At 42.5% G+C, this 17,672-nt stretch overlaps 1 protein-coding gene across 2 annotated transcripts in view; it reads left to right on the forward strand.

The window, feature by feature from the left end:
* The window catches only part of taok3a (TAO kinase 3a), a 60,519-nt gene that overhangs the window by 37,957 nt on the left and 4,890 nt on the right, over positions 1 to 17,672 (forward strand). Inside the window, exons 11-19 of one of the 2 annotated variants that reach the window (XM_084024823.1) lie at positions 594 to 675; positions 4,779 to 4,946; positions 5,829 to 6,023; positions 8,087 to 8,224; positions 13,469 to 13,705; positions 14,705 to 14,833; positions 15,817 to 16,020; positions 16,641 to 16,880; positions 17,355 to 17,567. In XM_084024823.1, the coding sequence (XP_083880949.1) occupies positions 594 to 675; positions 4,779 to 4,946; positions 5,829 to 6,023; positions 8,087 to 8,224; positions 13,469 to 13,705; positions 14,705 to 14,833; positions 15,817 to 16,020; positions 16,641 to 16,880; positions 17,355 to 17,567 (1,606 nt within the window). Of the gene's footprint in view, positions 1 to 593; positions 676 to 4,778; positions 4,947 to 5,828; positions 6,024 to 8,086; positions 8,225 to 12,737; positions 12,903 to 13,468; positions 13,706 to 14,704; positions 14,834 to 15,816; positions 16,021 to 16,640; positions 16,881 to 17,354; positions 17,568 to 17,672 lie in introns of those variants that run through there. The other variant, XM_084024824.1, reaches the window with a different exon arrangement.

Raw genomic sequence — 17,672 nt, forward strand, 5'->3', positions numbered from 1 at the left:
GAGACATCAGCTCTAAAGTGTAACTTCTGTACACAGACACAAGGCCACACTGACTGTACACTCATTGGCGTGACATACAAGTGCCCTCGTGGACCTCGGCTCACTACAGACGACGTTAGATGTAGAGGTTGAAGAGGAGGTAGGTGGTCGATGGGTGCACTTACTGACCCTACTATGACCCTGGTATCTTAAATAGCACCACTTTGTACTTTAATGTTAAGGATCCATTGCAGCAACCCGAACACACAGTGTTACATATACTGTGTTATCAGGAGCATATTTTTAGATCAGTCAGTGGCATGGTGATCCACAGCTCTAGTGACCTATATTTTTATTGCTCCACATATTTACATAATGCATATATAGTTCATGTATGGGGCTGCACAAGGAGATTGCATAGAAGGGTTGTGGTTTAACTCATGGGTATGATAAAGAAAGCCCAACAGAAGAAGAGATTAGTCATCACGTTAGACATTCGTCGAGAGTCGGGCATTAGATCGCCACTGCTGCTTCTGCTCCAGTTATTCCCATTTAAATATGTTTGAATGAGAAGGGGAATCATTGACCTCCGTCTCCCTGTTGTCTTTACCCAGGTCTGAACCCTTCCGGAGCTTTGTCGACTACTGCCTACTGAAAATTCCTCAGGACAGACCCTCGTCAGGGGAGCTGCTTCGAGTGAGTGGGCTTCCTCTGTAATCCCTCCAGCTGTGACCTCACTTCCGGTCTCAGTCAGTCCCTGAGCAATGTGGATGAGTCACACCCACCCACGACTCCCTAATACGCTAGTATATACACTGTGCCTTCTACAAGCCCGGGAATCAAGCATCCCGCTGAGCTGAGGGCTCCAGAGAGCTGCGTGTATTTGCTGCATTCACATCAGTTTTGGGCATTGTCTGCCTTTATTGATAGTATAGATAGGGAAGGGAGAGAGAGAGAGAGAGAGATGGTGAAGGACATGCAACAAAGTCGACATTGAGGTTCATGTTTTGTGTCTTAAACCCTAGGGTGCCCCGTTCTTTGTCCGATAAATTGTTTTCTTTAACATAATGTTTCTTTAACATAGTGAGTGCACAATATACGTACAAATCCGCCACACTGAATCCAACAATTCACCATCACCACATACATGCTTAATAGTAGACCTTGTCATATTTGTAGGACTGCTATATCCAAGGTCCAAAATGTATACTAATGCTCCAAATATTTAGATGACGCTACACGGCACCCTCCCTCCCTCCAATCCTGTCACTCTCCAGTAATGATCCCATAAAATAAAGACTTAAACATTGTCACAGCAAAGCTGTCTTTGTAATGATATTTTAGGCATCTTGCCTGGAAATGGCAATATATATATAATTGATATCGTGATATAAGATATAGTTTTAGATTTGGATATCGTTATATGGCATAAAACTTGTCTCTTTCTGGTTTTGAAGGCTGCATTACAGTACAGTGATGTGATTTTCTAAACTTACCAGGTTTTCCTATTATTTTCCATTAGTTGCCCTTAGCCATTATTATTTAAGGTTTATTTCAGTAGGGACAGATACAAAAACATAGATATCTAGAACAGTCATCTGATGTGTGCATCATAGTGTTTATAGCCAAAGCTAATTTAACAACACTTGTCCCCATTAGGTCCACGTCAGTGATGATTATTGATCTAAAATCCAATTTGATTTTGTAAACGCCCCAACAGTCAACCCTCTAATATTATCCCAAAAATGGTATCGAGATTTTGGATCTAAAATATTGTCTGATTTTCTGCATGTCGCCCAGCCCTGAACCCATTCCAGTAACACCCCACTAAAACACAATGACTTTACACAGTGTCAATCCCTGTATGCTCAATTGAGGGGTTGATCTTTTTGTTTGAGTGGACTACAGGTAATCCTATTGGCCCACTAAGAGTTTAATGTTCTTGGTGATCACATTCGACAGAGCGAGAGCTGGAGGAGGAGTTTTCACACCTGCCCCACCTGGAGGACCTTTTGTGGTTAGGTAGCGTTTAAATAAGGGGCTCTGGTCATCTCCAGAGCATCAACGGTTGCACTGAAATTCACTCTTCCCAACACCGCTGACCCAAATCCTGGCCGAAAAACCATTAAAGAGGGATAAGTACCAAACAGACTTGGGATCAGTGTCGAAGGGGCTGTTTTATAGCGAAGGCTTGGGGGGGTGGGGTGTTAGCTCATGATTAATACCCCACTTTCTCTTCTCAGACACACACAGAATCACTCTGTCTTTCAGTGCACACACACACACACACACAAACACACTTTCTCTCTCTCTCTCTCTCTCTCTCTCTCTCTCTCTCTCTCTCTCTCTCTCTCTCAGGCACACGCCCCTCCAAGCTCTTTAAAGGGGAAATCAGGTCACTAATCTGGGGGCCTTGAGCTATCAGTGTTCTGGCTTCAGGTTAAACACTCTCTCCCTGTATACCTCATTCAGATTAATAGAAATTATGCAAATAATGAAAAAAAAACCTCTGCTCCCACAAGTACCCACAGTGTAAGCAACTATACTACTCAACTATACAGTTGAACAGTTCTAAATAGCTTTGGGTTGTTGGGTTTACGGGATATATTTTTCTAATCCCATAAATTAACGAGCAAACCACAGATTTCCACAGAGTTGCCATAGCACAAGATGATGTTTGATTGTTGATTCTTCTGTCAGACCAACATTCCAATCCCAAAGATATATTAGTATGCTACCGTATAAATAAAAACATCAGCAAATCCTCACATTTAAGAAGTTGAAGCCAGTTAATAGATTTCCTGTCTTTATGCTAAGATAAGTTAACCAGCTGCAGCTATATATTTACTTTACGTAGTAATATCAATCTTCTCATACAACTCTTTACACAAAATAGAATAAACATATTTCCTCAAATATTGAACTTGTCTTTTTTCTGTAGTGCACACCAAGGTGTTTTTTTTATAATTTATTTCAAATGTGACAAATAATCAGAAAACAAGGCAAGAATAACCCCAGTGAACATGAAACATACAGAATATTCTAGATGGATAAATATTTATTATGTATTTTTAAAAAAGGAAGAAGCTAACACTTATTCCCCCTTTCTATAACTTAAATTATGATCTTAATGTTTATCACACATACACCTCAATAATCATACTAAAAAAACGATAATGATAAAAAAAACATCACAATAGCTAACAGAGTAAATCTCTGAGAGGAAGCTGGTGATTCTACAACATACGTTGAGGGACTGAATATGCCGTCGCTTATTCTTAACGTCAACCTTATAATGTGGAAGAATCCCGGAGATCACTTCTGGCCGGTCAACGGGACGGGGGTGGCCGTCCACCCAAAACTCTGGCGTAGGTCCGTCAGAAAACGGGACAAATCACTCCCATTTCTATTTTCAGAGCGTGATGTCATTCCCCTGTGTCCTGACTAACCCATTACACCAGCATCTGTCACATGGAGAGGAAGGTATGCAGAGAAAGGAGAGCTGGAAATAGAAAAAAAAAAAAAAACATTTCTACACTATTTATATTTCAGTCCTGTACTCTGCATACATTCCAGCCACACAATATTTTATGAATGAGAGTGACTCAGAGGTGGGAATATATCTCTGCAAGTGTGTTGTAAGCACAGGAGCGAGAAGATGCTGTGTTTTATATTTATTTTCATCTCGATGTCAGTGCAGTTGTTTAAAAAAAGAAAGTACATTCATAAAATATACACACACACATAGATCTTTGCCACCTCGTTCTTAACCAACCCCCACCTGCCCCATACACCCACTCTGACCCGCCGGTTATCTAACACAAAATAAGTAATTACGTAAATTCATAATGGCCCATCCATCAAATTACAGAAAGGTGGGTTCCTTACAGCAGAGCTGATCTGAATGAGTTTCACCAATCAGTTTAATATAAAACGGTGTTGGAAAATAACACTGTATAATTAAATTAATAAATTATGTTTTCTTAAGGTATTTCAATTTGACAGGAATACAACTTTCTTGCTGTGTGATTTTGATTGTCTTCTCAGATATTTAATTGGCCAATACCCAGTGTATTTACTATGGGATCTTATGTACGTCCCCACATATTTTGTTGTTAAATTATGACTTTTACATTTACTACATTTTTCTTCCCAGGGAGGTTAATGTTAGATAAAAAGACTGAAACCTCTCAATTAATTATAAGCACATTATTCAATGGTTGTATAATTTATTTGAAGTGGATATTAACTTGGTGCCAAGGCAGAAACATTTAAAACGCCGTTCATTGGAATGAGAAGGATTAAGAGTATTTATGAAAATCAATTTTTATGGAAGATCTTCCACAGATCCCATGTGTTCAGTGTACTAGAGGATGGAGAGTGCTGGGACTCCCAGGATGGGCAGAGCAACCTCCAGGCGCCCTCTAGTGATGGTCACAGTTGTGGTGCTTGTTGAAATAATACATTGGAAAGAAAGAGGTCGAAAGCAGTCATTTAATTAGTTATTTACCAAAGAAAGGTTTTTGTTTCCCATAAATATATAAATGGGTTAAATTGATTTACATTTTAACACATAGTCTGAAATCCATATATTTTGTTTAAAATAGAAAAATAGTAATTGGCATCCCTAAATTGTATGGTATGATGACTGGATTTGAAACATTACGTTAATAAAATCAGCAAACCTTTTTAAAAAGTTCTAAACCAATTGTTTTATTTCTGTCCCCCCTTTAAAAAAAAAAAAACTTCTGACCCAACCAACCCACTAACTCTGTTTCTTCCTCTTCTTCTCTGTCCAGCATGACTTTGTGCGTCGGGAACGCTCGCCGCGCATTCTCCTCGACCTCATCCAGAGGACAAAGGATGCAGTGCGTGAGCTGGACAACCTGCAGTATCGCAAGATGAAGAAGATCCTCTACCAGGAGAAACACAACGGACCCATGGGAGAGAGCCAGGAGGAGGAGGAGGTGGGAGGAGGGAAGGGTTCGTGGAAAAGATCAGTGGAAAAGTAATAACACAGAAATGAGCATCATAGAGTTGGTCAGGAGTAGCTGAAAACGCAGGAAACCAGTGGAGACGAGGGGTGTACATCGCCTCAGTTGAGCTCCATGGAAATTCTGCTCACCTCAAAGTGAAGTCAATATACAACTGATTTTTCAGTTCTGATAAGGGTGGATAGGGCAGAGGAATCCGAGTTTATGGCTTCTCGTGGCAGCCCGGCACTTTTACATCACAACAAACGAGAGCCTTTCACCTGCAGCCACAATAGCCCGACACTGAGACGAACTGTCCCTTAGTTGACCTGGCCTGAGGCAGCAGGAACAGGCATGGGCAGCTCGCAGCCACAGTAGTGTCATTCTACACCACGAGGCGAAATTCAGTGGAGCCACCAGACCTCCCAAACCTCGCTTTCTGGTTTCAGGGGACGATGCTCTGTGTGCCGAAATAATATAATATAATACATCACTGCAGAGTTAACTGAATAGTCGGCTGCATCTAAAAGCTGTGCAGCATGATTCACTTTATCTATCATGTACACTAAAGTGGCCTTCTAATTCTCAGCCATACAGATGTGCATTTACACTAGAACTGACACAGGTTAATGATATAACACATACACATATGAGCAATCTGAGATAATAGGCAATTTAGCATGCCTTTGACTCATGCAATATAGAGGTCATTAATCATTTCCCTTGTGTTGAGGTGACTGCATTTAGTATATTGAGGGTGAAGGACACTACGGTCCATGCATGTATTGTTGTATCTGTATGATTTAATTTCTCTTTAGTTGTTCATTTGTGGAAGCATGTGTTGCTGAATAAGTGTGTGTGGATGTCCACTCGCAGGACAGCGAGGCAGCCAGCTGTAAGATGAACAGCCTGGGAAGCAACCACTCCATCCCCAGCACCTCGGTCAGCACAGGCAGCCAGAGCAGCAGCGTGAACAGCATCCAGGAGGTGCCGGACGACAGCTGCTCCGACATGACCATGCACCCCCCGGACTACAGCAGCACCCTGGAGTCCTCCCCACACACCAAGAAGGTAAATGTCAGAGGGTGAAGTGTTGGGTGCTGAGAGGGAGTCGGACAGTATTTTGGACTAAATGACGGATTAAAGGCCACACCATACAAAGCCAGAGCTGGAAAGCAGGGAATAGCAGAGTTTTCTCTTAGACCCCGCCATCCACAACCTTGTGACCAAAGATTAGCATCACACCAATTATAATAAAATAAGTAATCCATATTTTCATGTCGTCTGACTCACTCCACTATGTTTCCATGTTACCCCTGACGACTGCACAAACCCCCTAGTGTACTTGCGCCTCTGTTTGGGGAAACACTCACTTATTTTCAGTCTGCGTTAATCTGATTCCCATACTTAAGGATTAGTGTTTCATCATGGCAAAGAAAAAGACAAATATCTAATGGCTGAAATCTCAAATCCGGATCACCGCAAACCTCCAATCCGTTGTTCGTTCACGCAAGACCCATCTGTCCACCATTCCACCAAATTCCATTGATTTCCCTACAGGTTCCTGAGATGTCCTTGTGATATAGAGACAAACAAATCAATGCGGGCAAAAGCCTGATAAGACATAAAGAACTTTTTAACTTCCCAATAATCATATTCTGATTTTTATTTATTCAAGTAGTACTTTTGCAGTCGTAAATACTTTGGCTAGAATACCTAGTTACTAAGAATCTCAGTCCTCAGTGAGTGAAACACAACAAGCATATCAACACATGCAATGTTACTATGAAATGGAAAGGACACATGGCTCCCTGCAAACATCGTCTGGGTTTCTATTTTCAAATGTATGCATAACCCCCCTCCTTCCCTTCACCCTGAAACCATGGCAACCATCAACACAGTCCTCACTGTTTGGCAGATCGCTTCAAGTTCATTACAAACACCGTTCGCACTCGGAGAACAAAGGCTGCGTACACATGTGGACAAGCAACACACACTCCCCACCATTTCCCTACTTACAGCTCTGACACACACACACACACACACACACATTCAGGACACACTGGTCAACACAATGCCTGACATTCTCATGTGACTTAAACATCTGTGGAGAGGGCTGTCACTGCTCTTTCATTCTCTTTCTTCATCTGCTCTTTGTGTTTTGACAGTCCATGAATGAGGATGTCGCTTTATGAACAGACAGCCAATGTGTTGTTTCAAGTTCAGGGGCTGAGCTGAGAACAAATGAAAGTGACACATATTGTTTTCGGATGCTGATGAAGTTCCTCACATGACTCAACTCTTTGGTGCCCTGGTTCCTAAAAATGTCGGGAGGGATTTCTTCATGTTTTGCAAATTACAGTTGACACAGTTTTAGCAAATGCTGAAGATGCCTTTTTGTAGATTAAACAAATCAATTTAAATCAGTGGAGGATTTAGTCGTTTAAAAATTCAGGGAATGATGGCAAAGAGTTTTAGTGAGTTAAAACCTGCGAACTAGGGGTGTGAATCTTTGGCTTCACTTCGATTCGATTAACGGTACAGTAGTCGATTCGATTCAAGGACGATTTTTCTTTTTCGATTCGATTCTGTAAACCACGATTCGATTCAGTAACTTGTAACCAAAATTCTATATCCATTAAATAAACATACAATAATGCGAGTGAGACTATTTGTATTCTTCTGAAAGGTGAAAAAATAACATATTTATTCTATAAAAAAGTAAACCTGCATAATATTTTACGTTGAATACAAAAATGTAATTAAAATATGCTCGGTTATTTTTTAACATTTTCAGTAGACTACATGCTGGCAGGGGAGAGAGTGTCTTAAACGTATTAAAACATTAATCATAAGTAAGAATCACGATTAATCCAATTAAATGCATTTATATCGATTATTGGTGAAGTCAAAACGATTCATTCTATTTATTTATTGTAGCAGATCGATTTAGTAGAATCTATAGGACTGACAATCGATTCATCGAATGAATCGTTACACCTCTACTGCGAACTGTACCGTTCCCCTTTTTCTACTAAAAGAAGACGACTGTGCCTTAATGGATGGCGATGATTTGTATGATTTTGCTTAGTGTGCATTTCCCAATGTTGTCTGTATGTGTGTGTTTCACACAGGACCATCAGTACAACTGGGATGATGGGATCCACAGGGACCACCGGCAAGGCCTGAGGCCGTCCTCCTCAGACAAGAGCAGCCAGTCCCAAAACTACAAGAACCAGGGCCGCTTTGCCACCATAAAATCAGCCTCACTGGTACGTTTATCAACACTCTTTCCTCTTTTCTTTTTGATATCCTAAAACACTTTTTTATGTGCTTAACGGGTTTCAGTTTCAATCACTTATGCAACATTCACGTTGTTGCTTTACAAAAAAGGGAAAGCAGAAGCAACTGTAAAACCCGTCTGTGAATGAGGCGGTCGAACGTTGAGTCTGGAGGTGATGTAATGTCTCAACACTGAAGAAATGTGATGTGACAAACTGATGTTTTAAAACGCTTTAAAAGCAGCAGCAGCAGCACTTCCTTTGAGGACCCACCGTATTTATTCCGGTATTTTTCATCCCTTCTTGGCTCTTTGTCGCTGCTATTCTATTTTGACCCCGTCTCTGCAACATATCTCTATTTCCTCTGCCTTGTTTCCTCTCATTCACCTCACTTTGTTTCCTCCTCTTGTACTACGCTTCACATTACCCCTCCCCCCCTCCTTTATTTCTACCTCTCCTGCACGTGATACTACATCATTCTTAGATCTGACTATATTCTGGGTTAAAGGGGAGGAATTCTCTTTCTCCCTCGTTCTCTATGTCTCTCTATCTCTCTCTCTCCTTCCCTGTCTGTTGTCATGGAAACCGGCTCTAGTAACTAGTTGTGGTGTGTGTGTGTGTGTGTGTGTGTGTGTGTGTGTGTGTGTGTGTGTGTGTGTGTGTGTGTGTGTGTGTGTGTGTGTGTGTGTGTGTGTGTGTGTGTGTGTGTGTGTGTGTGTGTGTGTGTGTGTGTGTGTGTGTGTGTGTGTGTGTGTGTGTGTGTGTGTCACCCATCCATGACCCAGTGGTTTTAATTGTGAGTTCCTTCCTGCTGTCAGGTCTTAAACCAGACATGAGAGCACATGAGCAAAGTGTGTGTGTGTGTGTCTCTGTCCTTGAATTGAATTAATACTGTCCTTGATCAGAGCGTGAACCACTGATAGTCCAGCACTGTGTGTTTCTTTTAATGACAACAGGTCGCCTTTATCTGTATTTGTGCAGTACTGTACACTTTCTTGTTCATCTTAAAGTCATCATCCATACGAGCTGTAAGATTCAGTGTGGATGCAATTCCAGCATACACTTTTTAAGATTGCAGGGTTTGTTAATAAAAACTTGCCAAACTGAAGTAGGTCCCCACAAAGCAGAAGCGTTTACATTCCTACGTGGGCCAATGAATTCAAAGAATGCTCCCTAATGCATCTATTGATGATGGACCTTGCATTTCTACACTGTCTACACCTACACTGTCACTTTCCATCTGTGGACACCTTGCAAAACATGGCTAGCATTATGTCCGTTCCCTTTCAAACATCCTCTCATCCTCTCATCCATCCTCAACGTTCCCAACTTTATTCTCAGAAGTCTCTAGAGTCTAGACCAATGGTCCCCAACCTTGTTGACTTATATAGTATAATTAAGCAACGTCTCAACCACTAGTCACTGGTTGTATCTCTACCAGTGGATTTTTCTATTTAAATTGAATAAATATAGGAAGGCTGAAAATGTATAACCATCTAGTAAAGCAAACCAATAACTTATAATTAAGCAATATGATCAGAATCTTAATAGGCCATAATTATAATTTATGTAATTATTTTTGACATTATCTCAGAATGATTAGAAATGCTCTTTTCCGGTCATCTCACAACCCTTCAGTTATCTTACAACACCCAGGTAAGAAACCTCAGCTATATACCTGTACGCACAATGTGTATTATTAGCTGCTAACCAAGCCAGCTGGCACAAGCTAGCTACCAACTAAGTCCATATAGCTGTCACAAGATGGTTACGGTTAGTTTTTGCAAATTTTCTCAAAATGATTAGTACCGACTGGTAATTGTATCCTGTATCCTTTATTTGCATGCAATTAATCCTTCTCTCTCCCCAACTCTTCATTGATTGCTTTCCTCATAATTAACAATCACTTAAAGTACATAAATCTAGTCGGCACGCTACAGGGTTCAAACTCAAACACTCCTGTTTTAAAACAATTTTGTGTATTGCTGCGAATTCAAGTCAAACTAAAATATCTCTGATGTAAGCAGCAGATGTTGCACACACTGCGTCTTGAAAAGAGGCGGCATCATGTAAACCTCAGTTATCTGTGCCGGCGGGCAGGACCGGCGCTGAAAGAGGGATGACATCATCTCTGTCTGCCGAGCGCAGACGTCCTCACATTGGCCTCGACTCGCTGAGCCCGGAATCAGTAGGTAGACAAAAGAGAGGGAGGGAGAGAAGAACGGCAGGTCCAGATGGTGAAGGTGATGGATCGCCACAGAAAGGAGAGAGAGAGACGGAGAAAAGGAAAAGAGAGAGGGCATTAACAAGGAGAAGGGATTGATAAAGAGAAAAAACATACCACCAACAATAAGTTGCATCCTTAAGTATGCAAATTCTTGAGATATTTATGTTGAATGTAATGTGCTCATATGTTCAAAAAGGACAAGGATAACGATGCAGGAAGCTATGAAGAGAATAAATGGAAAAAGCATGAAATGAAAGAGCTTGGTGGCTGGAGGAGGTAGAGATGTGGTGAAGGACACCGACAGCAGACATCAGGCGGATGAGAAGGACAGATAAACAAACAGAGGTGACACAAAAAAGAAAAACCTAGACTGTCAAATAAGGACGAGGGCAGAGGCAACAAGAGGGTGGTGGGTATCCAGTCTGATGTCGAGGTGTGAAAACATGGTGAGAGAAGAAACGAGGGAAAAGGAAGGGATGGAAGTGAAGAGATGGACAGATGATAGATGATGTGGAGGGAGGGAGATGGGAGGGAAACGGCAGAAAGAGATGGATGTAGGGGGGGTTATTATAGGTCATGTATAGTAACCGGCTGAAGCGTTAGGCTGTGTGAGAGACAACATGGTTGTAAGATATTACACCTCATGTGCCGCTTGACTCGTCGTCAGCTCTCTGTTGCTGGTTGTAACCTGACAGCCTGTAAAACGACCAACACATCAACAACAGAGCAGCACTATGCTCTACTGGTGACTGCTGTGCATTTATATAGCAGACATATACTTATTTCATGTGTAGATGTGAGAGGTTATGGTTGAACCAGATACACTTTTGCATTTGCTTTTAAAGCCCAAACAGACATATTTGTTACATATACGCAGCGCCCCATATGTGTGCATGAACAGGGAAACGGGACAATACAGAAAGGTCTGCAGGCTTTTCGCTTCCCCTCTTAAGCCAGATGACTTCACCACGTGTTGCTATACATCTGTGTCAACATTTAAAGCAAAGCCGTGTCTTCTTCTTCTATCTCGTACCGACAAAGAGCCAGTTTAGGATGCAGACTTTGTACAATGTAATAAGGAACCACATTGTAAGTATTTTTCAGAAGAAGTAATACTCTTCTTATACTCTCCAATAAAATATTAGCTGCGTACATAAAAGAGATGCTCACTTTATCATATTTTATGCCAGTTAATTAAATGAGTTAAACATATTTTATGCTGTGTTCTGCAGAGCATCGTCCGTTTTCAGCAGATTTAATGCCTTGACCTGCTCTGTACACAAATCATAGGCAAAATGAATATGACATTTCTCAAAGCCCTTCATTAGGACTTGCTACTGAGGAGCAGAGCTGGGGTCAATTCATGCTCATTGACACCAGACACCTGGTGAACACACAGAGCTCAAACGGTTCACGCCGTGTCTAAGTGGACTACTGTTATGTCATTTTGATGTAAAGAAAAATGCACGGAAGACAATTTGTGAAAACTCACCCGAGTTATTTGTTACATCAACAACCACAAGCACAGCATTCCCTCTATTCAACAAATCAGTACAACGTTAAGACAGCCTTGGACTGCAACATAAGCAAAGTAACCCAGTTCAACTGCTTAATTCCCACTGATCTCATTGGAACATTCACCTTTAGCCTGCATGCCCCCCCCTGCCCTCTCCCCTCTTACTGAATATGATCTCCTTTCCCCCCCTGAGCCTTGTGTGAAAGAGGCTGTCACATGACGTGACTTGGCCCTTTGTGGCAGCATGCAGGGTGGCAGCGAAGCAAGTGACTGGGATTGGGAGCTGCTGTTACAGTGGGGTATTGATTCAACACAGATTAGGGGGGGGGGGGGCTCAACCTCCACCTATCTCCATGCCAAATACGCTGCTTATTTTCTGTCCAGATGCTCTTCTTTTACTTCTCATAATTTCCATTTTTTTCCCCTTCTAACTCTCTCTCAGTCACTGTCCATCTGCTGTTATTCCTTTGCATTGCAGTCTCCCCAGTTCTCTGCATGCTGGTCTCAAACCTCCCCCAACCCCCTCTCCAACTTCTCTCACTCCTTCTCAATGAGGTATTCATGTGACCCACCTGCTGTCCGCCGCTTAGCGTTAGCCCAACTAAAGAGCCGCTCTGTGCTCTTGTTGGCCCGCGCGGTCGGCCTGCCTCATTCACAGTTCACACGCCTGCCTTGGCCGCTGCGTGCCCAGGGCACGAACCACTAAGGAGGAGGGAGGGGGCTCGTCGTCCAGTAAGGGTGGGTCTCAGGGTGGCATCGGAGCTCAGGAGGGGTTCTGTCGGGCATAGGATGCTGCACAAGGTTCCTGAATGCTGGTGCGTTTGGCTAAAGTCGCCATCATGTTTGGCCTGAGAGGTTCAGGTGGAAGTTATGAGAAGATGCGGAGCGAGTACTACCTAGATGTGGAGAACCCTTTCTGCCCTCAGGTTGGTGTGTCAGGTGTTGTCAGGTTTTTCTGGGGGGGAAATGGGTGATGTTGCTCTTACGGCATGTCAGTTAAGTACTTGTCTTTGATTAATTTCATTATGTAAATGTTCAAAATTGTTTTTAGAACTTTTTCTTCTTTTCTTCCTGACTTAACATTTTGGATCCTTTGCGGTTGTCCGATCTATGCAGTGACTGTATATGTGCAATGGTCAGATAAAAGAGCTTTTGTTGGCTTCTAGTGGAAACGGCATCCAAAGAGATTTCACAGAATTATTTTTTTTTATAGGTCAGAATTTCCCATCATTTGGTTGAAACTTCTTTCTTGCCTCTGTAAAACTGACAGCTACAGAAGCAGTTGAACTGTGGGGCTTTATAGTATTGAATGAATTCGGTCTTGGAAAAGATAAATCCAAATTGCATATTTACAAAGGCAAGCTGAAAGTGTTGCTGTCTGGAAGCACCCTGTATTTGAATAAACTGTATTCGTTAAAAAAAAAAAAATTTCATTCTGATCAAAAATCCGACATTGCGGCGATCACATCTCCTAACTTCTCTTTCTCCACAGGTGACCAAGCAGATCCACGAGCATGAGCAGGAGAGCGAGCTGCGGGAGCAGATGTCGGGCTACAAGCGCATGCGACGGCAGCACCAGAAGCAGCTGATCGCCCTGGAGAACAAGCTGAAGGCCGAGATGGACGAGCACCGGCTCAAGCTCCAGAAGGAGGTGGAGACGCAGGCCAACAACGCCTACATCGAGTTGGAGAAGCTGGCCAAGCGCCACGCCGTGCATTCCGAGAAGGAGGTGGGATTTGTGAGGGCTGTGGGGGGGTTAGAGGACATGAGTGGATGCATAAGTAGAGTAAGTCGTTTCACAGATGATCACACCGACCAATCAACAGCTGGGCAATACGGTCTGCTTTGGAAAAACGGGAGGACAGTTAGAATGATTGTATAGCTGCTGGAGGAAAGTTTGTTGTAAAGTTTCATGCTGTTCAACAATGATGACGCTCCAACCTTAGTCTTTGCTTTGAATGCTAGGGAACGTTTTGCTAAGACTTTACACACTGCTGCTACCCAATGATACATAAGATGAAACACAAGGACAGAAGAAGGGAACAGGAAGTCACGCTCTGAAAAACAAGCTGCATATCTCTGTGATTAGCAGACAGCGTGCCGGACCAGCCGGGGAGATAGTATCTCTGTTCATGTGGACCAGCATGCACCCCGGCGACGTAAACACGCAGCGTCACATAATCACGTGACTCAGCTAAACCAATTAGTCATGCAATAACATGACCTGAACATTGGTTGTTTTAGCATTTCAATCTTTTTTTTAGAAACACTGTGATGTTTGTTGGCCTGGCTCTAAAGGAAATCAAACCTCTGTACAACAGCTGGACAATAAATCACCAAATTACTGACATTATGAACCTCCTATTTTACAAAGATTTACTCACACTGCAATTTTCTTTATGCATCTATAACATTAGCTACAGCAGCCGATGACATGTTCAACCAACCAGTCATTTAAGTGTCTTTAACAGGTCATACTTTAATCAAATATACATAACAAACAAATATAAAGAATTATCCAAACTCTGCTGATTATTTTCTTGATTCACTGATTACTTTTTCACGATAAAATGTTGTTAAAAATGTTAGATTTAGTTTTGTCCGACCAACAATCTAAATCCACCTATACGACTTTATTTGTTGACTGTTGTGGTGAACTCATGAGTCTAGTATTCAGCTTCATGTGAAGATAACATCCCCTCGGGCGTTTTCCTCCTGTGTCTCCCAGATGAAGACGGCGTTGGCGGATGAGAAGAAGTTCCAGCAGCAGATCGTGGCCCAGCAGAAGAAGGAGCTGACCACTTTTCTGGATAATCAAAAGAAGCAGTACAAACTCTGCAAGGAGAAGATTAAGGAGGTGTGCCGCGTTTTCTTGGTTTCCTTTCTCCTCCTCGGGCGAGCTCCTTTGTACGCCTCTCTCGCGTGTGACACATGGTCCCGTATGCTGTTTACTGTTGAGTCAGCCCTCCTCCACACAGACATGCACATTCAGTACAACTGAAAGTGGTCTTTTGGAACTTGTGTTGAGTCACTCAGCCTACTCACTGTGTACCTACACGTGTATATCCACACAAAACAAGGAAACTCACAAATCTATGCGCACAGTGTAGCGTTTGTGTGCCCCCACAACCTTCAAACTGAGTCCAGAGAATACTCCTGTGGGCTGGGAGTGTGATGCACTGTGTTTTCAGTTACAAGATAAGTGACCAAAATTAGGTCAGCACAGTTAAAAGAAAGCATCACTGGCAGGGAGAGATATTTCCCACCAACTGAGGGCTGTAACGGAATTAGACACCACAGAGAACGGGGATCAGGCTCATGTGTTAAGTGCATTAGCTCGAGTTGTAGATTACCTTAAAGCCCATGAAAGAGAAAGCGAACTCATACTGGGGAGAGATAAATGTGGCAGAGTTTTTTCTCAAACCCTCCTCTGGCTATGAAAGTCATCTGCAGTTCCAGACAGACGGTCAATTGGAGTTTGCCGTATGCTTTCACTGCAAAGACGTATCGCAAACAACACTGTATTTATTGAGGCTTTTAATTTCACATTCAAATCATGCATCAGTGATGCATAGTTTGGACATTTTCTGCCTGCTTCGACTTTACTTGCATGTCACATATCCACTATTAATATTGCCTCACCCACAGCCCATAATGGATAGTCGCAGTTACCAGCCATTGTCTTTATTTACAAGTTAAACCGATATTCACATATAAATGAAACCGATACATTACTGATCCAAAATGGCAGATTAACCTACAGCCTCATACGATCTCTGACTTTCCTTTGTCTCGTATAATCCCTTAATTCCTCTGCGTTGAACTCTCACCCCGTGTCAGGAGATGAACGAGGACCACAGCACACCCAAGAAGGAGAAGCAGGAGCGTCTGTCCAAGCACAAGGAGAACATGCAGCATTCCCAGGCCGAAGAGGAGGCCCATCTCCTGGCCCAGCAGAGAGTTTTCTACGACAGGAACTGCCGCACCTTCAAGCGCAAAGTCATGATTAAGAGGCACGACTTGGAGCAGGAACAGATCCGAGAGGTGCAGAGGACGTTGATTGTTAAAAAACATCACGTGCATAAATTATAAATGTACTCGGTTGTTCATTTAATTGTTAAATGTACAGCTGAAGTTCACAGAACCATTCAAGTAAACCCCGTTTATTAGTTGTTATTGTTTGTGATGTTGCTGCAAACAGGCCCAATGTGATTTGATTACACCAAAATCTTTCTCATAATGACACCCATTGTTCTTTAGATCTGTGTTTCCTATTAGCTATAAGGAGATTAATACAGGGTAAAGCGAGGCAACTATGTCACAATCTGAAAAGCTGTTAAATCTGGAGGAGGTCTTAGAAATGCCAAAATCCTCCTCTGAGAAAATACACAACGCATAAACAAAACAGGTCACATTTTAGATGATAGTTTGCATTTGTTGCTTATTAGAACAAAGGAAATATTTCAATTAATGAATGCAAGATTTGTATTGATTTCCCCCCCCGCTGTTGATAATGCCACCCAATGTTCTAATCCTGAAACAAACAACGAGGAAAATTGATTTCTTCATGTAAAAACATGAATGTCACATTGAAAACAAGCTGAGCTAACAATGTTAATCAATACCTACTGCAAGTCATCCATATTCCTCCTCTGTCCTCCTAGGAGCTGAACAAGAAGAAGACCCAGAAAGAGATGGAGCACGCCATGCTGATCCGCCATGACGAGTCCATGCAGGAACTGGAGCACAGGCAGCTGAAGATCCTGCAGAAGCTGCGGATGGACCTGATCCGCCTGCAGCACCAGACAGAACTGGAGAACCAGATCGAGTACAACAACCGGCGAGAGCGTGAACTCCACCGCAAGCATGTGCTGGAGCTCCGGCAGCAGCCCAAGAACCTCAAAGTGAGTCGATGCAGAGACGATACAGGATATTATCTATCCGGTGGTTGTGGTCATAAGGTGCTTGAAATGTAGGACTCACGGTAACAAAGAGAAACTTTGCTTGAAATGCCGGGATTCATTTTCAGATTTTTCCGTGTGTCTATGGAAACACAAATCGGATCCACCTCTAAGATGGCGCAAGCCATGAGCAACGTCTTTAATGTTTTGGAAAGATTTTGATGAAACAGTGATGCAATGTGGATGTAACAAATTAATCTGGAAAAAATGGTGAAAGATCATACAACATGTGTCATATCTGAATCAGTGTAATTTTGAGCATTACAGAGACCAGAACTCTGCCACTGGTTTTTGTAAACCATGAAGCCCCGACTAAAGACAGAGTTGACAACAACAAACATTTCAAATCAATGTAATCCCGGTAAAATTGTCCTAATCCTCTTCTCTTTTTTTTTTCTACCTGTCTCCGTCCTCCAGGCTTTGGAGCTGCAGATCAAGAAGCAGTTCCAGGACACATGTAAGGTGCAGACCAAGCAGTACAAGGCCCTGCGCCACCACCAGATGGAAGTTACGCCCAAGGCCGAGCACAAGACGGTGCTCAAGGCCCTGAAGGAAGAGCAGACGCGCAAGCTGGCCATCCTGGCCGAGCAATATGAGCAGAGCATCAATGAGATGATGGCCTCTCAGGCGGTGAGTGGAGAGACGTTTTTCTTCTGGACATTCTGGACACAATCATTTGGGCATATTTCCAGATAAGAATTAATTTAGTCATTTGAAGGAGATTATGAGGTCTTT

The sequence above is a fragment of the Eutrigla gurnardus genome, assembly GCF_963514095.1.
Source record: "Eutrigla gurnardus genome assembly, chromosome: 13".
Lineage (NCBI taxonomy): Eukaryota > Metazoa > Chordata > Actinopteri > Perciformes > Triglidae > Eutrigla > Eutrigla gurnardus.